The sequence below is a fragment of the Procambarus clarkii genome, chromosome 55 (genome assembly GCF_040958095.1).
Source record: "Procambarus clarkii isolate CNS0578487 chromosome 55, FALCON_Pclarkii_2.0, whole genome shotgun sequence".
Classification (NCBI taxonomy): Eukaryota; Metazoa; Arthropoda; class Malacostraca; order Decapoda; family Cambaridae; genus Procambarus; species Procambarus clarkii.
The window spans coordinates 10455297-10481987 of NC_091204.1; the positions used below are offsets into that span (position 1 = coordinate 10455297).

General features: G+C 44.4%; 1 protein-coding gene across 2 annotated transcripts in view; it reads left to right on the plus strand.

Moving 5' to 3' along the window:
• Nucleotides 1-26691, plus strand: part of LOC123755809 (polycomb protein suz12-A) — a 76214-nt gene that overhangs the window by 34069 nt on the left and 15454 nt on the right. For both annotated transcript variants that reach the window (XM_069305462.1, XM_069305461.1), the window contains exons 4-10: nt 3679-3760; nt 9840-9934; nt 17965-18136; nt 20715-21164; nt 21675-21859; nt 23119-23369; nt 26330-26515. In XM_069305462.1, coding sequence (XP_069161563.1) covers nt 3679-3760; nt 9840-9934; nt 17965-18136; nt 20715-21164; nt 21675-21859; nt 23119-23369; nt 26330-26515 — 1421 coding nt within the window. The remainder of the gene's footprint in view (nt 1-3678; nt 3761-9839; nt 9935-17964; nt 18137-20714; nt 21165-21674; nt 21860-23118; nt 23370-26329; nt 26516-26691) is intronic.

Here is a 26691-nt window from a genome sequence, read left to right on the forward strand (position 1 = left end):
ATAACTGATATCAACGATCGTGGCAGATTTTGAAAGAGAAATAGACAATATGCCCATACACTCGGCCCTAGGTCCAGACTCATGGAATTCAATATTCATAAAGAAATGTAAAGTGCCAGTAGCACAGGCACTCAGTATAGTGTGGAGAAAGAGCTTGGACACGGAGGAAGATAGCAGAAGCGCTGGAAGCAGCAGACATAGCCCCTCTACACAAGGGAGGGAGCAGAGCATTGGCAAAGAATTATAAACCAGTTGTACTAATGTCCCACATTATAAAAGTATTTGAGAGAGTGATCAGGAGTCGGGTCACTAGGTTTATGGAAACAAATGACCTCCACAATCCGGGCCAACATGGATTTCGAGCAGGAATATCAAGCCTCTCACAGCTACTTGACCATTACGACAAAATCACTGAGGCACTAGAAGAAAAACAGAATGCGGATGTTGTATACACAAACTTTGCAAAAGCATTTGACAAATGTAACCATGGAGTGATAGCACACAAAATGAGGTCAATGGGTATAACTGGTAAAGTAGGACGCTGGATACTCAATTTCCTGTCGAACAGAACACAGTAACAGTCAACCATATAAAATTGAGTCCAAGTGCAGTTAAAAGCTCTGTACCTCAAGGTATAGTCCTTGCACCACTGCTGTTCCTTACTCTCATATCAGATACAGACAAAAATACAAGTCACAGCTTCGTGGCATCCTTTGCAGACGACACAAAAATCGGCATGAAAATTACCTCGGCTGAAGACATTGAAAAATTGCAAGTAGATATTAATAAAGTTTTTGATTGGGCAACATAAAATAACATGTTTAACAGGGATAAATTCCAGTTACTCAGGTACGGGAAAAATGAGGACCTTAAAACATAATACAGGTACAAAACACAATCGAATCTGCCCATAGTAGGAAAACAGCATGTAAAGGATTTGGGAATAATGATGTCTGACGACCTAACGTTTGGGGAGCATAACCAATCAAATATTGCATCGGGCAGAAAAATGATCGGATGGATTATGAGAACTTTCAAATCCAGGAATCCCATCACAATGGTTGTTCTCTTCAAGTCACTTGTGTTGTCCCGTCTTGAGTACTGCTTCTAGTACTTGAGTACTCTGCTTCGGCAGGAGTACTCTCCTGCCCCCTTCAGAGCAGGAGAGGTTGCTGAAATAGAGGGAATACAGAGAACATATACGGCACGCATAGACGAGATAAAGCACCTAAATTATTGGGATCGTCTCAAAGCTCTCCAAATGTACTCACTAGAAAGAAGACGAGAGAGATACCAAATAATATACACATGGAAAATACTGGAGGGCCAAGTGCCAAATCTACACAGTAAAATAACGACATACTGGAGTGAACGATATGGAAGAAAATGTAGAATAGAACCAGTGAAGAGCAGGGGTGCCATAGGCACAATCAGAGAACACTGTATAAACATCAGAGGTCCACTGTTGAACAACACCCTCCCAGCGAGCGTAACAAATATTGCCGGAACAACTGTGGACATCTTAAAGAGGAAACTAAATTGTTTCTTCCAAGGAGTGCCGGACCAACCGGGCTGTGGTGGACATGTGGGCCTGCGGGCCACTCCCAGCAACAGCCTGGTGGACCAAACTCTCGCAGGTCAAGCCTGGCCTCGGGCCAGGCTTGGGGAGTAGAAGATCTCCCAGAACCCCATCGACCAGGTATCTATTTATAATCATCATGTCTACATTTGAAATGATGTATGTAGTCTGTTTCCCCCACATCACTGCCTAATGCATTTCATTTGTTAACTACTCTGACACTGAAAATATTTTCTAATGTGTCTGTGGCCCATTTAGGTACTTGGTTTCCACCTGTGTCCCCTTGTTCACACACCACTTGTTCTAAATCATTTATCTACCCTGTCAGTTTATCTGAGAATTTTATAGGTGGTGATCATGTCTTCCCTAAGCTCCAGTACCCTTTCCTCGTAGCTTATACCTCTTGGTTCTGGGACTAGTCTGGTGGCCTACCTCTGAATCTTCTCGAACTTTGTTTTGTGTTTAACTAGATATGGACTCCAGGCTGGAGCTGCATACTCCAGGATTGGTCTGGCATAAGTGGTGTATATAAGATTCTGAATGATTCCTTACACAACTTTTTAAAGGTAGTTATTATGTTGACCAATCTAGCATATGCTGCTGATGATACCCTTTTGATGTAGGCTTCTGGGGACAGGTTCGCTGTGATGTCAATCTCCAGATCTTTTTTCTCTATTTGACTCTTGCAGATATCACCTCCCAGATGGTATCTTGTGTTCAGCCTCCTGCTCCTTTCACCTAATTTCATTACTTTACACTTACCCCAAGTTAAACTTTAGTAACCATTTCCTACAACATTCCTCCAGTTTGTCCAGGTCGTCCTGTAGAGTCTCTATCTTCCTCTATCTTGATTCTTCTTATACTTTTTGCATCACCAGCAAACACTGAAAGGAATGTGCGTATACCCTCTGGAAGGTCGTTTACATATACTGTATCAGAAACAGGATGGGTCCAAGTACAGAGCCCTGTGGAACTCCGCTGGTGACATCTCGCCACTCTGATGTCTTTCGCCTCCCCCCCCCCCCCTCTCCTCACAGTTACTCGCCGTTTCCTGTTGCTTAGGTATTTCATTAATCACTGGAGCACCTTACCTTTTACTCCTTTCTGTTGCTGCAACTTTCGTAACAACCGCTAATGGGGTACTGTGTCGAAGACTTTCTGACAGCCTAAGAAAATGTAGTTTGCCCAACTTTGTTTCTTGCCTAATTTTTGTCTCCTGGTCATAGAATTTAAATAAACTTGTGAGACACAATTTACCATATCTGAACCCATGCTGGTGTGGTGTTACAAAGCTTCTCTCCTGATGCTCAAAGAGCCTTTTTCTCACGACCTTCTCCATCACCTTGCATAGTATACAAGTTAGGGAGACTGGCCTGCAGTTAAGTGTCTCTTGCCTGTCACCCTTTTTGTATATTGGGACTACATTATCTGTCTTCCAGCTTTCTGGTCGGTCTCCTATTTCCAGTGACCTGTTATACTCCATAGTGTGTGGCACACTTAGTGCTTCTGCACCCTCTTCCAGTATCCATGGTGAGATTCTGTCAGGCCCAACAGTCTTTGTCACATTCAGCTCCAACAGATTCCTTTTGACCTCATCACTGGTAAGCTCTAATTCCTCCAAGGTTGCTTGGTTTACCACCACCACCTCTCAGTACAAGGACTTCTTGTTGCTCTATTGTGAAGACCTGGAATTTGTCGAGTTCTTCACACACCTCCTTGTCATTGTGTATCTGCTCTCCCCTTTTCTCAGTTTCATTATTAGTTCCCTCGCTGCTATTTTCCTCCTGCTGTGGCTGTGGAGCAGTTTTGATCGGGTCATGGGTTTACTCGCGATATCGTTTTCAGTGTGTGTACACAGAAATGGAGTGTACGTGTATTCAGGCAGGGTGTTGATGGCTGGGCAGAAGAAGCAAGTGTGCAAGGGTAGGTGGAAAGGAGTTGCATTATTTTCATTTTTTTTGTGGGGGCGGTCCGAGAATTATTTGGAATATTACCAACATACACAAATTTTGGATTTGTCGGCATCCAATTCATCCTCATAGGAGCATGCGTCTGAAAATTGTGTTGTATAATTGAGCTGACGTGATTGGGCGTTTCAGGTGACCCAGAAGAGCGAGCGGCAAAATGAGCGTCCAGCTAGCTACCTCAATATAGCCTTCACCGGTTTCCATGATGATAAATGTGAGTGAATTTGAATTTCCGTTTATGCCCAGAACACAGTTGGGTTAACCCTAGGACACTGATCTAGTTGCTATCTGCAATTTCCTACTATGCCTCAATCTCTAGAATTTCTTCCTGTGTTGCCGTTTCTGTTTACAGCTTTTCTGTGCTACAGTCGCTGGCTGTGATTTCCCTCTGTGCTCCAATTACTTTCTGTAATTTTCTTGATTTGTGTGGTCCAATTACTGTCTGTAAATTCTTTGCCTTTGACTTGCTACCTAATTTTAGTTGAGTGCACTTTGAGGTACAGTAGTAGTTTTACATAGGTGAGTAAGTCATGGGTTAATGATTGTACGAGTTTATAGGCAACATTTCACGCTAAACAGGAGGCACAAAGTCAGTCTTTGAATTATTTACATTGCCGCGTGCTACAAGCCTTAGTAGAGTGGGTAAGAGATTGTTTTTTCATTCTCTTTGAATGAAATGCTTTAGTTGCTCAGTCAGGAAAGTCCAAATATTTTATTGCTTGTCTGCATTTGAATTGTTTAGTCATTGTGGAAAGCTTTTGTAAATACAAAATTATTGACGGCAACGGCGCTTTGGTCCGTCCTGGACCATTATCAAGTCGATTGTCTTGATAAAGGTCCAGGACGGACCGAAACGTCGTCGTCTCCCTATCTTGTTGTGTGTGGTTAAGTCTTCATATCTTCAGCCACTATCAGGGGGCCTCGTAGCCTGGTGGATAGCGCGCAGGACTCGTAATTCTGTGGCGCGGGTTCGATTCCCGCACCAGGCAGAAACAAATGGGCAAAGTTTCTTTCACCCTGAATGCCCCTGTTACCTAGCAGTAAATAGGTACCTGGGAGCTAGTCAGCTGTCACGGGCTGCTTCCTGGGGGTGGAGGCCTGGTCGAGGACCGGGCCGCGGGGACACTAAAGAGCCCCGAAATCATCTCAAGATAACCTCAAGATCTCAAGATAACGTTATTATGACTCATTATCTGCACTTAGAAATCTGTAGTATGCCAGGGCAGTTGCTGAAGAATGTTTAGTTCAGGTCACACTTTTGCTACCCTTACACACACTACCCTTACACACACTACCCTTACACACACTACCCTACCCTTAGGGAATATTGTGCATCCCCTCGGGAAAGTTGCAAACTCCATCCTGGGCTAATATGACTTTCAACATCTAATGCAATGTGAATCTTTTTTTATGTAATACAGTACTCTCACTAGGACATAACACAATGAATAAACGCGGGAGAATAAATGCCTTGAATGATAATGAAAAGGATAATGTGTCTAATTACTATCTTCTAAGCAGTACAGTACTTCAAAAAGGACTAGTGTTCAATACAGTGAAACACCCGTTACAGGTCTGACAGCTGAGTGGACAGCTGAGTGGATTCATAGTCCTGAGATTCTGGGTTTGATTCCTGGTGGAAACAAATGGGCAGTTTCTTTCAGCCCGATGCTCCTGTTTACCTAGCAGTAAATAGGTACCTGGGAGTTAGAAAGCTGCTACGGGCTGCTTCCTGGGGGATGTGTAACGGAAAGGAGGCCTACCTTGAGGTGATTTCGGGACTCGGCGACCCCGCGGCCCGATCGTCGACCAGGCCTCGTTGCTGTACTGGTCAACCAGGCTGTTGGATGCGGCTGCTCGCAGCCTGGCATATGAGTCACGGCCTGGTTTATCGGGTATCCTTTGGAGGCGTTTGTCAAGTTCTCTCTTGAACACTGTGAGGGGTTGGCCAGTTATGTCCCTTATATGTAGCGGAAGCGTGTTGAACAGTCTCGGGCCTCTGATGTTGATAGTTCTATCTCAGAGTACCTGTTGCACCTCTGCTCTTCAATCGGGGTATTCTGCACATCGTGCCATGCCTTCTGGTCTCATGTGCTGTTATTTGTGTGTGCAGGTTTGGGATCAGCCCCTCTACTATTTTCCATGTGTAAATTATTATGTGTATCTCCCGCCTGCGCTCAAGGGAATACAGATTTAGGCTGTTTAGTCGGTCCCAGTAGTTTAGATGTTTTACTGAGTGGATTCTAGCAGTAAAGGATCTCTGCATGCTCTCCAGGTCAGCAATTTCTCCAGCTTTGAAAGGGGCTGTCATTGTGCAGCAGTATTCCGCTCTAGAGAGCCCTAGCGTCTTGAAAAATACCGTTATATCATCTCTAGTGTGAAAGGTTAAGGTTATCCAACCTGATGTTATCACCACCCTGTCACTGGGGTGGTGATAAATTCCCATCAGGCAAGGGAGCAAGGGGAGGTTATTTTGAGAGGATTTCTGGACTTAGCGTCCCCGTGGCCCGGTCCTCGACCAGGCCTCCTTTTTGTTACACATCCCCAGGAAGCAGCCCGTAGCAGCTGTCTAACTCCCAGGTATCTATTTCCTGCTAGGTAAACAATGCATCAGGGTGAAAGAAACTGCCCATTTGTTTCTGCCTCCACTGGATCGAACCCGGAACTAAAGGACTACGAATCCGAAATGCTGTCCACTCAGCTGTCGGCTCCCCCTCGCCGACGAGGGTGTCGGGAGAGTGTAAAATTCCCCTGCACACTCGCCCCTCACTGGGGTGATGATAATAATCATCCAGAAAATCAGAGGCCTTACAGATAAATGCAAAGTTCGTGGGTAACGAAGCATCGAAACAGTCAGACGACTGCAAATGATCCAATGCAAACAGTTGAACTCGAAACATAACTCAAACCCATTAGTGCCAATGGCTGCCATCAGGGAGGCCAGAGCCTAACCAGCAGCCAGTTCCAGGGCCAATCCAGGGCTGATGGACAACAAGCCAATGAACCTGGTAGGGAGGTGGAGAATGGAGGAGACATGAGGGCTTTACTAGAGAGAGGAGTTTCGTTACGTTCAGTGGTGGTTATCTGGGACGATCTCCTTGGTGGCTTCCTCAAGTTATTAACTACAAAAACTGGAAAACAAGGAACTACGATAGGGCCTGACAGCCGAGTGGACAGCGCTCGGTATTCGTAGTCCTGAGGTTACAGGTTCGATGCCCGGTGGAGGTGGGAACAAATGGGCAGAGTTTCTTCTACCCTGATGCCCTGTTCACCTAGTAGTAAATAGGTACCTGGGATCTAGACAGCTGCTACGGGCTGTTTCCTGGGAGAGTGTAACAAAAAGGAGGCCTGGTCAAGGACGGGGCTACGGGGACGCTAAGCCCCGAGATCAATAAAAATATGACCATGATAACTATGTTTCACATCTTGGTCATCAGTTTGTGCCATTAGGATAACTCCTTGTTAATGGGATATCTAAATATATCCTTCTTTTGGGCTGTGGTTTTTCTCGTCATTAGTTGGTGTGTTGTTGACCTTCCCAATGATGTTATGGTCCATTCTGGGGCCCTTATTACATACTCGCTTAGTTGTACTTGCAGGGGTTGAGCTCTGGCTCTTTGGGCCCGTCTCTCAACTGTCAAGTGTGGGACACACTGAAATGTCGTCACTCAATCTCCAGATGTTTGGCTTGGGTTGTTATTGGCACATTATCGTGACTTATTCTTTGCAGAGTGAGGCAAGTTAGCAGGTCGGCTGTTGACAATACTGGTGGTGCTGCCTGATGGAGGTGGCAGTGACCAGGCAGGCGACTAGTTACTGGTGGAGGTGGCAGTGACTAGACAGGCAACTAGTCATTGGTGGAGCAATATGTAGACAAATGTACCTTCTACCGGTCATTAATAACTTGTTTGGGTCTTCTCTGAACCCAGTCTCTTGATTTGCCACTCTGTAAAACAATTAAACCATTTTCTCTAACGTGTGTTTTCGCACGTTTTCGGAAACGTGCGAACCTAAACAATAGGGCGCTTAAAACGTTTCTAGTAAGCTACATTTTTAATGGGTGGAGGCAATTTCATAATAAAGCGATGTGTTAGGTGAGAGGACAGGTGGAGGACATAAAGGCCCCCCTCTTATGGGGCTGGCAGAAGCATTTCGACTAGATTTCGTCTTCACCTTCCAACGAAGTAGTGTACTGGCCTTTGCCTACAGTTTGCAAGTTACTTGGGAAAGTCGGAAGTTGCATATTACACAAGGGAGCAATAGATTTGCTAAGAAAGAGATCATTTAATATCACATATTTTTGTTAATGGTTGATTGATTGTTGCTATCAGAGGCGGCCAGTTTATTGTGCACCCCATACTCATTCTGTGAGCGGTAGCGCAAAAGCATTACCGAGGGCACAAAAGGTCTTTATCAGACCTCATCTAAGATTATTACATAAGCAATTTCATCTATCCTTCACACCTTATAGTTACATGTCAGCTAGTTACAGTGTGTTCTATTTCAAGAGCTATATATATATATTTTCATTATACATTAATGGTAGGTCTTATCACTAGTACATAATTGTTTGTGCAATGGAGACAAGTCATTGGGGAGCTGCTGTTTATTATTAGTCTTCACTATACACTACTTGTTTCTTAATCTCGTATTTCGTTTATCTACTGGAAGGGAAATATGCCAGTAGGGAGCCGGTCAGCCGAGCGGATAGCATGCTGGACTTGTGATCCTGTGGTCCCGGGGTCGATCCCGGGCGCCGGCGAGAAACAATGGGCAGAGTTTTTCACCCTATGCCCCTGTTACCTAGCAGTAAAATAGGTACCTGGGAGTTAGTCAGCTGTCACGGGCTGCTTCCTGGGGGTGGAGGCCTGGTCGAGGACCGGGCCGCGGGGACACTAAAAAAAAAAAAGCCCCGAAATCATCTCGAGATAACCTTAAGATATGGATACAGTGCAAGAATTTCAGGTATTTTATTCTTGGTAATAAGATAGGTTGCCATATCATACAGCGTGAGCTTAGATTTCTCTCTAAAGGGCTCAATTTTACTAGAATCCAAGATATGGTGTTCGAGTGTGTGTCCCTGTCTTTGTCCACACACTTTACACTTCACTTCATCTAGGTCCCTATACAAGCCGAACTGCCAGAGATACTTGTAGCCAAGTCTTATACGAGCTGTGACAACATCTGTTAGTCTACTGACTTTGTTACATGCCCCGTTTTACTTCACACATTTCATTGTGATGAACAATGGACCTGCTAGTTCCAGTTTGCACTGTTCTACTTTCTTCAAATCCATCCAGGAGTTCTCGTCTAATGACATTTTTAAGGGACCTATTTGATAACTCAAGATTCAGTTCAATACTGTCTTTATTTACTGCAGCCTTAGCAAGGGCGTCAACTTCATGTTCCTGCAGACCAATGTGAGAAGGAGTCTACAACATTTTTATATTTACCCTCTTGGTAAATATATTTATATATCTATGTCTGGCTTCTGAGACAAGCACATTATTACTTGATTGCAAACTGTTTATTGCTCGTAGTGAGGAAAGGGAGTTGGAAATAATTAAGCTGTCTACTTTGGTGTTGTCAATAATTCAGATTGGTACAAGTATTGCTACCAACTCGGCTTGCATTGTGGATGCCCAGTGACTAATTCTTATATGACTTTGAATTGTGCTTCTATCGGACTGATCAGCAATAACAGCACTTCCTGCCCTCCCTGTTGCTGTACAGTGTATTGAGTAATCCGTCGGTGTATATGGTCTGCGCGATGTTTTCTGTTTATATTTTGTGAATGTGTTCTATGGTGCTTAATTTAGCAGCAAGCTGAGCATGAGGGTTGTTTGCCATTAGTTTCTCGGTGGGGTATGCAGGCGTCGGGATGTTGAAAGGTACTAACTGCCAGGGTGGAAGGCAGTGCTGTACTCTTTCATCTGTATATACATCGTGCAGTCCCATAATTTTAATACGAGTGGCTGTTCTTTGAATCATTTAGATATGCTGGTTCCATTTCGTATGTGTTCTAACAGTTCAACTGATATGATGTTGTTTTTGTTATCGCGCAGAAGCTCGAGTCCCACCGTAAGATTGATTTCAAATATTCTATCTCGAATGCTAAGTATATTTAATTCTTTCCACATATTGAGGATTTTTGGATTTTTTCCAGTCTATGAATACTTTTGCCATTTTGCAGGACTAAAGCTGGTGCATGATAGTCTATCAGAGACCTTATATTAATAATGGTTGAATTATAAGACATCCAGAGGTTTACACAATGACTTTATATTTACCAGTGGAAGGTGTGTGTGGGGATGTGGCCCGGGTGGAGACTTTTATCGTGAAGATGTGCCACAAGAAACGGAAAGAGTCGTCGGCGCCATTAATGCAAGTAAGGCTGTTGAAGTATTTGATTTTTTTTTTTTTGTATTAAACTAATCATGTTTCAAGACAATTACTCGAGGGATTTTTGTATGCTAAGTAATGGAGAACAGTTTATAAGACTGCTTAAAAATAATCGTCTATCATTGGTGTAATCACTACATCAATGATATGAGTTGTCTGGGGCCTGACTGCTGAGTGGACAGCGCAGAGGATTCGTAGTCCTGAGGTTCCGGGTTCGATCCCCGGTGGAGGCGGGAACAAATGGGCAGAGTTTCTTCTACCCTGATGGCCCCCTGTTCACCTAGCAGTAAATCAGGTACCTGGGATCTAGACAGCTGCTACGGGCTGTTTCCCGGGAGAGTGTAACAAAAAGGAGGCCTGGTCGAGGACCGGGCTGCTTCCCGGGAGAGTGTAACAAAAAGGAGGCCTGGTCGAGGACCGGGCTGCTTCCCGGGAGAGTGTAACAAAAAGGAGGCCTGGTCGAGGACCGGGCTGCTTCCCGGGAGAGTGTAACAAAAAGGAGGCCTGGTCGAGGACCGGGCTGCTTCCCGGGAGAGTGTAACAAAAAGGAGGCCTGGTTGAGGACCGGGCTGCTTCCCGGGAGAGTGTAACAAAAAGGAGGCCTGGTTGAGGACCGGGCTGCTTCCCGGGAGAGTGTAACAAAAAGGAGGCCTGGTCGAGGACCGGGCTGCTTCCCGGGAGAGTTTAACAAAAAGGAGGCCTGGTTGAGGACCGGGCTGCTTCCCGGGAGAGTGTAACAAAAAGGAGGCCTGGTCGAGGACCGGGCTGCTTCCCGGGAGAGTGTAACAAAAAGGAGGCCTGGTCGAGGACCGGGCTGCTTCCCGGGAGAGTGTAACAAAAAGGAGGCCTGGTTGAGGACCGGGCTGCTTCCCGGGAGAGTGTAACAAAAAGGAGGCCTGGTTGAGGACCGGGCTGCTTCCCGGGAGAGTGTAACAAAAAGGAGGCCTGGTCGAGGACCGGGCTGCTTCCCGGGAGAGTTTAACAAAAAGGAGGCCTGGTCGAGGACCGGGCTGCGGGGACGCTAAGCCCCAAAATCATCTCTGATAACCGCAAGATAACCTGGTCGAGGACCGGATGTGGGGACGCTAAGCCCCGAAATCATCTCGAGATAACCTCAAGATACGATAGATGATTATTGGTGTAGTGGCTACAGCACCCCTGTATGTCAGGCGTTCATCATGGGCGGCAAAGGTTTGAATCCTGGTTGGTTCAAAAGAGTTCTTGGTGATAAAGGCTTGTATCTTCATACACTGCCTTTGTGTCGTATATACTGTGTATGTAATGTGTGTGTGTGTGTGTGTGGTTTTTTGTACTATCTAAGTGTAATTAAAAAAAATTACATGCATACACACATTACATATACTGTGTGTGTGTATGTATATATGTATATATATATATATAATATATATATATATATATATATATATATATATATATTATATATATATATATATATATATATAAATATATATATTTATATATATATATATATATATATATATATATATATATATATATATATATATATATATATATAAATATATATATTATATATATATATATATATATATATATATATATATATATATATATATATATATATATATATGTATATATATATATATATATATATATATATATATATATATATATATATATATATATATATATAATATATATATATATATGTCGTACCCAGTAGCCAGAACTCACTTCTCAGCCTACTATTCAAGGCCCGATTTGCCTAGTAAGCCAAGTTTTCCTGAATTAATATATTTACTATAATTTTTTTCTTATGAAATGATAAAGCAACCCTTTTCTCTATGTATGAGGTCAATTTTATTTTATTGGAGTTAAAATTAACGTAGATATATGACCGAACCTAACCAACCCTACCTAACCTAACCTATATTTATAGGTAAGGTTAGGTTAGGTAGCCAAAAAAAGCTAGGTTAGGTTAGGTTAGGTAGGTTAGGTAGACGAAAAAACATTAATTCATGAAAACTTGGCTTATTAGGCAAATCGGGCCTTGAATAGTAGGCTGAGAAGTGCGTTCTGGCTATTAGGTACGACATATATATATATATTATATATATATATATTATGCATACGATGCAAATGCAGTGTGTCATATATATATGTTGTGTGTGTGTGTGATTTTTTATTACTATAATAAAAATATGTACGTATGTATGTCATTCCTAATAATCAGAACTGTACTACTTGGCCTAGTAAGCAAGGCCTACTTTGCTTAACAGGCAGTGTGATTTTTGCTATTTTCAAACATTTCTCTCCTAATAGTATTAATATATAAGGAACATGAATCACTGACTTATTTATGTTAGGGTTAGGTAGGTTAGATTAGGTTTCATCAAATTTAAGAAGTCTGTAAGAAGCGTGAATTAAAAAAGTTTTCTGTGGAGAGCCTCGTCAGCTCTCTGGAGCTATACCAGGCTGATGTGTATATATATTCGACCGTGGCAACAGTCAATCAAAGGAGTTCTAAGCCTACTGGGAACCAGATCCATAACCTTGCCCCCTGGTGGAGGCCTGGTCAAGGACCGGGCCGCGGGGACACTTAAAAGCCCCGAAATCATCTCAAGATAACCTCAAGATAACCTCAGGAGAGGCACGAGGAGCAATGGCCTAAGGACACGCCCCTTGTAATTGGAAGCAGTCTTTGTCTGCCATCTACCAGGTCAGGCACCCAGAAAGGTAGGAATTCCAAAACAAACTGCTGCTGGTCAAAAATTGCAAACTGAAAGCTGATCTAGCAAACGGAACTCCCCAATAAAAAACAAGGAAACAAACGTGACGTCACCACAATCACCGCACATCCGTTTGCGCAATCCCCCTCACTGGGAAGGGGACTGGGGGTCCCACACCTCGACGCCGGGGCAACTCCTCATTTCAAGAGGCTGTTGTGTTGGTGACGGTCGATCGCTCTGGCTCCACTCTTTGCGCAGTGCTGCAGTGCGGTGTTATTGTTCTGTTTCGGTGGTGTGAGAGCCAGAAGTAACACAAAAGTACTGGGGCTGCGTGCACCTAGGGCTACCTTCCCTAGGTGCCCCGTAAGTACTGCCTTTGCGGCCTCAGGGTTATCTTTCACGAGCCGTTCAGGAGCGGCTACGTCGGTGTGGTTCTGTCGCTGCTCGGTGATTGCCCACCCTTGGGGGTTCAGCTGGGGAGGTTCTTACTCCTTCCTGTTTGTCCTTGGGTTGGAGGTAGTTTCGTTGCTGGCTGGGGCACGAGGTACTGTGCAGCTGTCTGATATACGCATAGCAACCGGTTCTGTTCATCTGGAGACGTTGTGCTTTTGCGAGGGTTTTCTTATGTTTTTGTTTTGATTTGCCTGATGGGAGTCTACCTGGTGTGGCGGTAGGACCACTTGTAGGATTTTGGTGGCCCTCCACTAGGATCCCTCGTGCTTGCACACGTCGTAGGGGTTCAGCTTTTAGATTGTTTGCTTGGTAGCTCTGGGATAACTGGTTAGCAGTACCTCGCCTGGGCTTCCCTCAGCAGTCAGCTTAAGGGCCCTGGAAACCCTCATTGGGGCTCGGTGCTCCAATCTAGGAGACCTCCGAGTTCCACCTCGCCTTGTGCGAGTTAGAAGGTCGCTCTGCCCCCTTGTCTCAGGGTGACACTCACTGTCTGCCTCCGCTTTGCTGCCTGTTTGGTCAGTGACGCCTATGACCCGGAGTCGTAAGTGGTGGTCTTTGCTTGTACTCCATTCACCCAGTCCACTGAGACTGTTAATTGGGAGCAGGCAGCTTTAGCGTTGCATGCGAGGTTTAGGTTGCAGCAGTGTGCGAGGTTGGTTGCCTTTCCGGATGCCCCAAATCTGTCCCGCTTGATTATACTGGTAGTGAGGCTCTGGCGGCTTCGGGGATTGCCCCTTCCGGATCGGTGGCGGAGGCATTCAAGCCTGTTCCTTCTGCCGGAGCTTTTGGGCCACGCCAGCAGGCCCCTTCATCCCTTCTGGGGGACTCTGCTTTTTCTCCAGAGGCAGAGGGTTTGGAGGATGGCTCAGCCCCGGGGTCCTGACGTGGAGGATTCCGGGGCTGGGGAAAAGTTGACTTGGCAGGGCCTGGGCCCCACTTGTCCCTGCTTGGGTGTATGGTACCCTCGGGGCGGGGCTTGTTGTTACAGGGGGGAGGGGTTTTTCTATCTCCCTCCCTGTACGATTTTGTTATGAGTTCGACTCCTCCCTGGGTTCGGTTCAGAGTTCCCTTGGGTTCTTCGGTTCCCTCCTTCCAGAGGTTTTTTGGCTTCCAGCATCCCACCGAGGAAGGTGTGGGAGGCCCTTGTGGCTTACCTCCTGCGAGACCCAGATTTCACCTCAATAATGAAGCCGTCTTTTGAGTTTAGCTACTCTTTTTGGGTACGTTACGAGGTGCCGGAGTCTTCCTGGCTGGCAGGCTGCCTTTTCATTCATTGGGGCTTGGCATCGTTCTGTCGGACTGCGCACTTGAGTGGCGGGAATTGACTACGGTTGTTCAGGTATTCCTGGGGTGCGAGTTGAAACATATCAATACATGATTGTTTGCCCCCGACCTTCCTTATGATGTCGTCCAGGTGCGGCTTCACGTGCAGGTTTCCTCCCCTTTCAGCATCCCTGGTAGCCGAGGTTTTGCACGCCCGTGGGCACTTGGCTTCGGTCTTGCGCTTTTTTTTTCCCTGCAGGAGCTGGGTTCCGGGCCTGTGTCCGCTGTGCTTGCAGCTTGGGTGCCAGCTGCCTTGTTGAAGTTGTATGCGCTGGTTCTGAGGGAGGTGGTGTCTGTTCTTCGCTTCTCGCCTCGCTTGCTGACAGGCGGTGCTCGTCCATTCTTTGGAATCGTCTGGCTCTTTGTTTTTCATCCCCTATTTTGTTTGTTGCTGTTTGCAGAGTCTGCGGTAGTGCATTTTCTGCAGACGGCTTCGTCTAGTTCACGGCCTATGTCGGACTTGTAGGTTCTACGGGGGAAGGGGGTGGGGCCTTTGGAGGTCCTGCCCGGAAGGGTCGCGTTATGTCTTGGGATTCCTTCAGTCATCGTAAGCCAGTAGTGTTTTCAGTTCGGAAACGGGACTGGGCAGATTCGCGATTCATACTGGTTTTGTCCCGTCTGATCCCCTGGGGTCTTTTGCCCCACCTTTCGGATGACCACTGTTTCAGGTCCGTCTGCTTTTGGCGCCGCTTGCCTGGATGGTTTGGTTTCTTGGTGTACTGGAAGAAGTTCCATTTGGTTCCCTCTCAGGTTCGGACTGGGCTAGGTCTTATATGGGGTCTCTCAGACCGCTTCCTTCTCTCACTGGCAGCATTGTTGCTGCTGCAGTCCCACTTAAGACTGTTTTTGGAGGCCACCTGGGTCACACGTCGGTTGTTTGAGCGGCGGTACGGGAGCTTGATCTTCGCCATGTTGGTCTACCTGTCTAGTCGGTTCTAGCTTCAGCGGATGTTCTGGTTCTTCGGGGGCATCTCTTCCGCCGCACTCGTGATCGCTGTGTTCGGATCCCGGGAGCCTTGTGTCTGCTGCTACGTCGCCGGCTTTCTCTTGAGTTTTTTTCGGTGTTCTGTGTCGTGACGCCTCCCCGAGCTCTCGCTCTATATGTTCACAGATGCCTCGTCTTTCAGCTGGGGTTTTGTGACCAGTGCTCACCAGGCCAGCCAGAGTCAGTGGGGTCTGTCCTTCCGTCGGGCTCACAGCACAGTGCAGGAGTTCGCGATAGTGTGGCATTCACTTCAGAGGGTTCGTGTTGCTCGTGGAGAAACAATCCGGCTCCATTTGGACTGCTCTTCGGTGGTTCATTGTCTGAATCATGGTGGTTCGATGCGGCCTTTGGCTCCTTGGGGCTGGTCGCTTCAGGTGACTCGCTGCCGAGTTCTCGGGGTTTGGCTCTTCTGGCAGTTCACGTTCAGGGGTGTCAAACGTCCTGGCGGTTGGTCTGTCTCGGTTCATTCCCCTATCCATGGAATGGATGGTCAACACACTCATTTTGTTGGCTCTGCCGGACATACGGGCATCTAGAAGTGGACCTCTTTGCATCGACGTGGTCGAGGCATCTTCCAGTGTATGTGGTGCCCTTCCCAGACTGCGAGGCCGTCAGGGTCGATGCCTTTCGTCTGAACTGGTCGAGTTGGTTGCCTGTACCTCTTCCCACCGGTTTGTTTGTGGCTCTGAGTGAGTCCTAGCTCGCTTGGAGAGATTTACCAGGGACGAGTAGTCCTGTTGGCTCTTTGGTGGCTGGCCCAGCCCTAGTTTCAGGAGCTTCTTGCTCGATGTCCGAACTCGAGGGTCTTCCTGCAGCTCGGCTTCTTTCAGTAGGTCGGTCCATTCCAGTACGTGGCTGGTTCGATCTTCTCTGCTTTTTTGTGTCTGGTCTTTTTGACGCGGGTTTATCACCACTTGTATGGTGAACAAGTGGTTTAGTTGGTGTCCCACATGCGAGTTTCATCTCAACGGCAACATGAAATTTCCTGGCGGTCCTTTCGGCACTTTGTCTCTTCATAGGTTGTCTTGAATTTCTGGTCGGGATGTTTTGTCCTTTCTCTCTTGGTTGTTTCAGGACAGTCATCTTATGCTAGGTACCATCGCCTTGTTTTGGGTGGCGCTGGCAGAGCTGCTGCAGCTTACATTTGGGGTGGATGTCACTTCTGCTCTGTTCCACAAGCTTTCTTGGATGTTGTTTTCACCTCCGGCCTGCTCTTGCGCAGCCCGAGCTGTCCTGGTCATTGTACCGGGTTCTCTCTTCTCCCTTCTCCTTGGTTTGTGGTGGCTTTTTCTTGTTGGCATTGACCTCAGGGGGTCGGATCGGAGAGTTTCATTTTCTCCTCCGGCGCAGGGGTTTCTGCTCTTTCGGGCTTGGTGGTCTTTTCTTCGTTTGCAGCCGTCTCCTTTTTCTCTGGCGAAGAATGAGTTTGCTGTTTTCAGAAGAGGTCCGAGGGTTGTTGATGCTTGTTTGGTTCGGCTGGGGGTGTATCATGTTTTGTGTCGGTTTGTGGCTCTTCGCCGTTATTTGCACGCCACGGCCTCTGTGGCAGATGACGTGCTTTGGGTTGACCCAGTTTCCCTTCTTCCTTATTTCAGGGCGCAAGTCTTCCAGGATGTCCGCAGGATTATTAGGTCCAGCTATATCCATGCCCACGCCGTTCGTAAGTTTGGCGTTCGACTGCTGTTTTTGTAATGTGTCCTGGCCTATCTTTCATGCACGAGGCTTTTGGAGGTCGAACAGTATCCTGACTGCACATTACCTTGTTAATGTTCCTAGTCCTCCTCGGACGTGTATAGCCTTGGGTCGCAGGCTGTGGCCAGTTGTCTCGACTTTGAGTTGAGGAGCGAGGGACGACCGCCTCCAGGGCGAGTCCCTTTTCTTATGTTTGGTTAGGTAGCTCCGGGGAGCTGAAGGGGCTCTGCACAGAAGACCAGCGTTGAATGTAATGAAACGCCATTTTCTGGGTGAGACCCGGAGGCTCCCTGGCATTCCTCCCTCCCTCCCCGGCCGGCGGTTTTTTGTGTTTTTGATACTCGGCCTCTGAACTGAGGAGAGTTGCTGGCGTGGAGGTCTGGGATCCCCCTGTCCCCCTCCCGGGAAGTGGGGGGTGCGCAGACAGATGCGCAGCGGTTCTGGTGATGTCATGTTTGTTTCTTTGTTTTTTTATTGGGGAGTTCTGTTTGCTAGTTCAACTTTCAGTTTGCAAATTTTTGACCGGCAGTTGTTTTTTAAATTCCTACCTTTCTGGGTGCCTGACCTTGTAGATGGCAGACAAAGACTGCTTCCAATTACACAGGGGGTGTCTTTAGGCCATTGCTCCTCGTGCCTCTCTTGAGGGGGGGCTAGGTTCTAGCTCTGGTCCCCAGTAGGCCTAGAACTCCTTCGATTGACTGTTGCCATAATCTAATATGTACACATCAGCCCGGTATAGCTCCGGGAAGCCTCCGGGTCTCGCCCAAAAAATGGCATTTCATTACATTCGATGCTCTTTTTTTTTAAGCTTTTTAAGACTTTTTTTAGTCTTAAACGAGGTATATATCTTGACAGGTATCAGTAGGGACGCAAGATGTGAACATCAATCCGGCAGAAGGTGAAGGGGGCGGCGGGCGGAATTCCTGCCTAAGTATCCCCACACACAATTTTACCTCCAGTAACGGCCACCAAGTCAAGTCATATGTCATAGTATTTCGTGTTTCATTAGTGCACGATCAAGAAAACGGTAAGTTGTTGTAAAACGTTGAATGTTGAAGTCGTGAAGAACAGATACATGAATCTCTATTTTATTACTGGAGATGAGAAAATATCGAGTCCATACGATCAGGATTGAACCCATACCCCTTGACTTGCTTCGGTATGTTCGATCCATTGTATGGACTCGACACGCACTCAAATGCATAGCGTTCATTTGATTTAATTGTCCATTGCACGATATAACCAAGGTGGGCATTTTGGCTCTGAAACCTCTTTGTTATAAAATAAACCTGTGAAAAGTTTTCATATAATGTTCATATAAGATAGCAGAATGTGCTATGTCCATTCATTGATCAATGGTGTAGGTTTTCTGGCATTAACTTAGATGTCTATGAATTTATATTAACCCAACTCACATTAATAGAAAGTGGCGACATTTTGGTCCATCCTGGATCCTTCCTTATCCAGTTGTGTTGACACGATAACGCTCCAAGACGGACTGAAATATCGTCACTTTCATTGCTTCTCGTGTGAGTTGGGTTACTAAGTTTCAGCCCCATTATTGTGACTACTTACTCTCTGCTTGATACCTGCTTGATGGGGTTCTGGGAGTTGTTCTACTCCCCAAGCCAGGCTTGACTCTGCATAAGTTCATATATTTCCTTTGATATCTTGCAGTCAAGTTATGATTTTAATTGTCAAGTGACTAGCGCTTCATGGTGCTACAAATTAGGCGTATTACCAGTTCACGCATTCTGAAGCTGTTTAACATTTGTGGTTTGCGTGTGTGTCGTGATGGGGATTATGAGGGAGTACTAAACATTGCCACCAGGTGACTGCAATGTCTTCGTAGCAGTGGTTAAATAGCTGTCTATAAGGGTTATATCCATAGCAGTCCCTGTGGTGCAGCAGTAAGACGCTCGCCTTGCGTTTCACGAGCGCTTTGTCCTGGGTTCGTATCCTGGCCGGGGAGGATTTACTGGGCGCAAATCCTTAACTGTAGCCTTTGTTTAACCCAACAGTAAAATGGGTACCTGGTTGTTAAACAATTTGGCAGGATCGTATTTCGGGGAACATAGGGTTAAGGGGGCGTTATTCACAAAATATGCAAAAAATGAAAACTCGTTCAATTTCAATCAAACTTTTTTGACAAGTTGTATATGAAAAGGGTTTCATTTGGTCCAAGTCTCAGCATCGTAGCATAAATAGGAAGGATGAAAAAAATATTGAATTGTGTCAAAAAATTTCAAAAATGGTCAAAAAAGATTATCAAACAAAAATGTCAACTGAAATCATGTCTATGACTCACAGGTATCACAATAGCATATATTAAAAACAAATTATAATTAGTTTTATTAACAAAAAATTTAGTTAAAAAAAAAAGTCAAATTTCACTTTTTTTTTTTTTAATTTTATCTCTCTCTTTTGTTTATGGGGCGATTTGCATGAAACTTAGGCTTACATGCTGTCAGGTGTATATCTGTAAGGGTGCTAATTTTGGATAAAATTGGTTGATGTCAACTTCAGCCACAGAGGGCAACACCTTAGACTTTATTTTTTACTTGAAAGTTTGTTACTTGAACATGAATATCTTTTTCATTTTTTATGCAATTTACATGAAACTTACACATTATATATAAATTTTGTCTCTAAAATCGTTTGCAAATGTTTTTATCTTGAGTTCTTTATTGACTTTATAATAGCAATAAACATGATATATTTGCATAATTTTGGGGGGAACTTAGACTATTTGTATTAGGAAAACTAAAGACGTTTTGGAAAATCTTTTGCTAGAGATCCTTTATTATATGTTAATGTGTCAGAAAAGTGTCATAGAATGATTATATCTGAAAGGTGTGGTTGTAAATTTACACTTGAAAATGTGTAAAATTCGTTGAAAAAAATAAAAAAATTAAAAATCTCCCTTACTATTTAGGCTACAGTGCTGAAACTTCGAACAATTGTAGCCCTTTTCATATACAACTAGTCAAAAATAATGGTTGACACTAAACAACAACTTTATGATACCCGAATAACGCCCCCTTAAGGACTTGCCCGAAACGCTACGCGTGCTAGTGGCTGTACAACCATGTAACAACTCTTGTGTATACAGTATAAATAAAAAAAAAGGTTTTTGACTATTAACTTCTTAGAGCTAACAAGAAAAGAGAGTTATGCAATTACAATAATCCAAAAAGTTCACATGAAGAGTTTAAAGTGTTAATACATTCAGTAGTCTAAAGTTGAATAATCATGTAATCTATACTGCTCCTAATGTGTCATCAAGGGATCTATCCCATATGTAATTGTCCATTTTCCATGATATAGCTGTCCTTGATAAGCCTGTCCATGATATGCCCCCCTCTGTCTCTCTCTCTCTCTGCTTCTTTATGAACTCCCTACATTTTCACACATTTAACTGTCCATGGCTTCTCACCTTACTCCTGTCATTCCTCTCTACTATCTGTCTACCCTGAAATTTACACATTTTACCAGTCTACCAATAATTCTTAGGAGAAACTTAATTCGATATTTGTTCTTTGCGAGTAGAAAATGTATTAAGTAATAGTAATTGTTACCGAGTAATGGTACTCCATAACTTTCAGCTGGGGAGCCTGTGGTTAAGCGGCGTCGTGTCGGCCGAAGTGCATCGCAGGACTCGCAAGATAACATACTGTCGGTTAGCACTAATGCAGTCAATGGGGATAGTCATGGTGGTGGTGGTGGTGTAGGATCGACGTACTTTGGCGAATTAGTGATGTTCGATCGCCACGGACGTTGTCTACTAACTCCTGGGCAGTACGAGTTAATGTTGGAACTTCAAGCCGGGGAGTCGACCCAGCTTTGTAAATCCAGCCCAAAGAAGAATGCAAGTTGGGAGAGTATTGATACCCTCAAATTTGATGGTATATTTAATAATATTCCTGTTCTTAAGTTTACATTAAACTGGAACAGTGAAAACTCCACTTCTGTCATAGAACGGCCGAGATTACGACCTCTCAAGCCTCTAGATGTCGTCTTGGCTAATAGTGCATCCACAAAACCAAAGCCTCAAGGTAAGGGCGTTTCTATTGTAAATAGCATCATCCATCCCTATCCTTTTCATCCTTCTCCTTGGGGTGGACGGCAGAGCGACGGTCTCGCTTCATGCAGGTCGGCAGAGCGATGGTCTCGCTTCATGCAGGACGGCAGAGCGACGGTCTCGCTTCATGCAGGACGGCAGAGCGACGGTCTCGCTTCATGCAGGACGGCAGAGCGACGGTCTCGCTTCATGCAGGACGGCAGAGCGACGGTCTCGCTTCGTGCAGGTCGGCAGTGTCGGTCGGCATTCAATCCCCGACCATCCAAGTGGTTGGGCACTATTCCTTTTCCCCCGGCGTCCCATCCCTAATCCTTATCCTGACCCCTTCCCAGTGGTTGCGCACCATTCCTCCCGACCCATCCCAAATCATTATCCTTTCCCAGTGCTATAAAAATCGTAATTGCTTGGCATTTCCCCACTGATAGTTTCCTTGCTTCTCCATTAATTTGTTTATTTACAGATGTTTTGTGTTTTGTGTTGCCAGGTGTGGCTAGTCCTGAGGCTCCCCAGCTGGTGCTCTACCAATTTGTGTATAACAACAACAGTCGACAACAGACCGAAGCCAGAAGAGACTTCCACTGCCCCTGGTGCTCGCTCAACTGTATGGCCCTCTACTCGCTCCTCAAACACCTCAAGCTCTGTCACGCGCGCTTCACCTTCACATATGTTGTGCGTAAGACTCGTCTCGTGCGGTAGTTTGGTGGTGTTGGAGATTGTGTTAGCTCTGTCACGCGCGCTTCACCTTCACATATGTTGTGTGTAAGACTCGTCTCGTGCGGTAGTTTGGTGGTGTTGGAGATTGTGTTAGCTCTGTCACGCGCGCTTCACCTTCACATGTGTTGTATGTAGGATGTGTTTCTTGTGGTAGTTTGGTAGTGTTGGCGCTCATGTTAGCTCTGTTATGATCGTTTCACCTTCACACGTGTTGTATGCAAGACTCGTCTCATGTAGTAGTTTGATGGTGTTGGCACTCGTGTTCACTCTTATCACGCTTGCTTCACCTTCACAAGTGTTGTTCATAATACTCAACTTGTGATTTGGTAGTGTTTAGTTCTTATGTATTATCTTTTTAAAAGCTTAAACAAGGGTTTCATGCTTGGTTCACCTTAACATTTGTGTGCAATACTCGGCTTATATAGTCAGTCGATTGTGGTCATAATTTAATACCGAGGAAGTGTAATGTTAATATTAATGTGAATATTAATATTAATGTGAATATTAAGTGTAATGTTGTCCATACTTCGAAGCTATAATAAAAACCCTGTGCAATTGCATCACGTATTGACAAGAAAATTTAGTTAATCTGCATTAGGAATTTACAATGTGCGAGTAATTAAACATAGGATTGGAAAAGTTGATCAGCTGTTCAGTAGTGTAAATCAAGTTGACATTTTTTAGATGTACAGTAAATTGACAAAAATTTTGTTTACCATTTTAAATGATGTGTATAGTGTTGGTAACACATTGTGTAGTAGTGACAATAGTAGTAATTAACAATAGTGGTAGTTGTAATAGTGGTTGTTATGAGAGTAGGCAGCCTACATATGGAAGTGTGTCTCAGTGTATATGTAGAGGACTGGCAAACCATTTGACATTGCATTTTGACCAGACCACACACTAGAAGGTGAATGGACGACGACGTTTCGGTCCGTCCTGGACCATTCTCAAGTCGATTGTACAATCGACTTGAGAATGGTCCAGGACGGACCGAAACGTCGTCGTCCCTTCACCTTCTAGTGTGTGGTCTGGTCAACATACTTCAGCCACGTTATTGTGACTCATCGCCTTACATTGCATTGTTTGTGGAGCCAAAGAATCATAGACTACCCTCTTTGTTTTCTTTTAAAAATAAGGTCATAAAATATCATAATATCTTTTAACTAAAAAATATATTAATTTTGTAATTATTAATTCTTTTTTAATTGCAGCCACATCCTAAAGGAGCGCGAATTGACGTTGCTCTCAATGAATGCTACGACGGCTCTTACGCGGGGAACCCACAAGACTTGGTAGCAATGCCGGCCGGGTTTGCGTTTTCCCGGAGCGGGCCCACGCGCCGAACGCCAACCACTTCAGTATTAGTCTGCAGACCAAAAAGACCGAAGCCTTCATTATCGGAATTCCTAGAGCAGGATGATGATTTTGATTTACCTCGGTCGTATATATTAGGCCATAATAGGTGAGGATCATAAAGTATTTCGTTAAAACTTTATTTTTATTTTAAAGGTTGCATTGTAGCTTAATTTAATGTACTTGGTTGATTTATTCTATGTTAAAAGTACAATTTTCTTTCCAGCAAAGAAGATAGATACCTTTTGAAAATGAAATCGTGAAGGAAGCATGGATGCACTCGATATTATTAAATGAACAAATCCGCAAGGGCCGTGACGAGGATTCAAACCTGCGTCTGAGAGCATCCCAGACGTTGCCTCAATCGACTGAGCTATGACATAGTAAAAGAGTTGAAACCAAAGTTCTACTGAACTTACTGGATCCCGCAGCCTCTCCAAGGCACACGCCAGGGTATTACACAACTCCCCCCATGCACTCAAGCTATGTCAATAGGCAGTTCTCCCTCTTCGCCCTTACTTCATTGCTTACATATTTCTGTGTTCTCGATATTATTCCTTTAACCCCCTGCACTGCGTACTTGTTTCTGGCAAAAACTTCATAGTGCATTTGATAAGGACATATTGAGTATCTGGGAACATCCCATGCGTAGGTTCGAACCCTCATCACGGCCCTTGTGGAATTGTTCGTTTGATATATTTCATGTTATTGTGATTTCTCTGTGTATATTTTTGTTTTTATAAATGTTCAGGTAAAGTTAATGCCAAAATGGTTCCAAAACTCCATAATTTTCATTTCAAATCAGTGATGAAAACGTTTAAAAAATCATTAAAATATGGCCTAATTAAAGATAAATATCACAACTCTCATTTGCGTTGTTAATGTGGATGAAAACATTGATGAGTATGTAGTCAGTTTTTTCATATTCACTACCAATCCATGACCAATTGTTGCTAATCGGCTTTGTTTAATAACACGTATCGCAGTGATATAGTTCATTACATCGTGAGAATTGATTTGATCTCGTGGTCTCGTATCGCACAATTACACGTCCCCCCCCCCCTTTCTTGCTTCATCTCCTTTATATATGTGATATATATACCGTGGTTTTTCTTGTCCCGTCCCCCTAATATATGACAGAACCTCTTCTCACCTTCATATATGGTGTATACCATGGGCTTTGTTGCTCCATCTTCTTCATATATGACATATACCATGATGTTTGTTGCCCCGTCGCCTTCATATATGACATATACCGTGATGTTTGTTGCCCCGTCGCCTTCATATATGACATATACCGTGATGTTTGTTGCCCCGTCGCCTTCATATATGACATATACCGTGATGTTTGTTGCCCCGTCGCCTTCATATATGACATATACCGTGATGTTTGTTGCCCCGTCGCCTTCATATATGACATATACCGTGATGTTTGTTGCCCCGTCGCCTTCATATATGACATATACCGTGATGTTTGTTGCCCCGTCGCCTTCATATATGACATATACCGTGATGTTTGTTGCCCCGTCGCCTTCATATATGACATATACCATGATGTTTGTTGCCCCGTCGCCTTCATATATGACATATACCGTGATGTTTGTTGCCCCGTCGCCTTCATATATGACATATACCATGATGTTTGTTGCCCCGTCGCCTTCATATATGACATATACCATGGCAGTAAAAAATCTGAAAGCTATTCGATGACTTAAGAATGAGACGCGTAAGTAATATTGTACTCGTAATGACGTAGTAATGACGAGCAGTTTACTTGGTGTGAATAATTATCTAATCCACATGCTCAATAAACTGCTTCCGCTGCCAGTACTTCGAAAGAGACTACGAACTCAATTTTACACAATCTGGGTACAATAATATACATATGAGAAAGCTGGATGAACGCGCAAGCCATATAGATCACTAAGAACTCTATTTGACCCGCCCAGGGTCACCTCTAAACATACACAGTACCGTGACCACCGCACCAATAATCGTAGATGATCATTGGTGCGGTGGTCACAGTACTGTGTACGTTTAGGGGTGATCCTGGACGGCATGGGTTCGAATCCTGGCCGAGTCAGATAGTTATAGTATCCAAAAAAAATCCATTGGCAAGCTTAAAGACACACTTAAATATTCCTAGGCTTATTATGGAACACAGGCATGCATTAGGCCTAGGAAGGTTTGGTTAGGTTAGTTTACTTTATCTTTGCAAGAAAGAGAAAATCTTTTCCATTTTGTCCAAATTCTGTAGTACCAATTTCTACTTTCTAATTGCATTGTATGGCGGTATATGTACTATAGTCCTCATCGTTACTATAAGTACTACCAAAGCAAGGAGGATGGGCTGTATATATATATACACATATATCTGCAGATAAAATATTTTGGTCTTTCCTAGTAAAATTGGCTCATTTTGAATGAAATTGAATCAAGGTTTCCTCCCCAGTGTTTCAAGTTTTATTTGTTATCACTTATTTATTTGTCGGTCTAAGGATGTTATCATGATGCAACTTGTCCTTTTAAAACTCGCTTTTCGCTCGTTTGCCCGTATGGCCAAAAATGGATGTAATTTGAAATGAATTTGGCTCATGAAAGTGACGTACTGTCCCGTTTTCTGTTTTGCGTCCACTGGCTTACTCGGTTCGGTTAGGATACGAAACTTGTAGATTTTCGTGATGTTTTTAAACCTTAGGAGAACTTCCTGCCCTCCTAACCTACCAAAGGACCCTTAATTTAACTTATTCTTTTTGAGAAAAAATCCAAAATTTATTTTCAACCACAGTACTTTTCATTTTCAAATTACGTCCATTTCGGCCATATGGGTAAACGGCCCAATTCAGACGTAAATTGTAAGAGGACAGGTTGCATGACGACTGATCTGAATATACTTAGGAACACAATGTGTGTGTGTGTGTGTGTGTGTGCGCGTATATATATGCAATGGTTTCATCTAGACCAGACCACACACTTGAAGATGAAGAGACGACAACGTTTCGGTCCATCCTGGACCATTCTCAAGTCGATGGTCGATTGGTTTTATCTTTTTGATGTGTATCTTTTCAGATTGTATCATCACACAATGACGTGCCTCCCTATACAACCCCACGAGCTTGACGAGGACAGTGAAGGAGAACACGATTCTGAATGGGTTCGGCAAAAGACACAAATGATGATTGACGAGTTTTCTGATGTCAACGAAGGCGAGAAGGAATTAATGAAAATGTGGAATCTACATGTTATGAAATACAAGTAAGTTGGCAGGTAGTTATTTGCTAGAATATAAGGGGGCCTGATGGCTGAGTGGACAGAGGTCGGGATTCGTAGTCCTGATGTTCCAGGGGTCAATCCCCGGTAGAGGCAGAAACAAATGGACAGTTTTTCAACCTGATGCACCTGTTCACCTGGCAGTAAATAGGTGCCTGAAA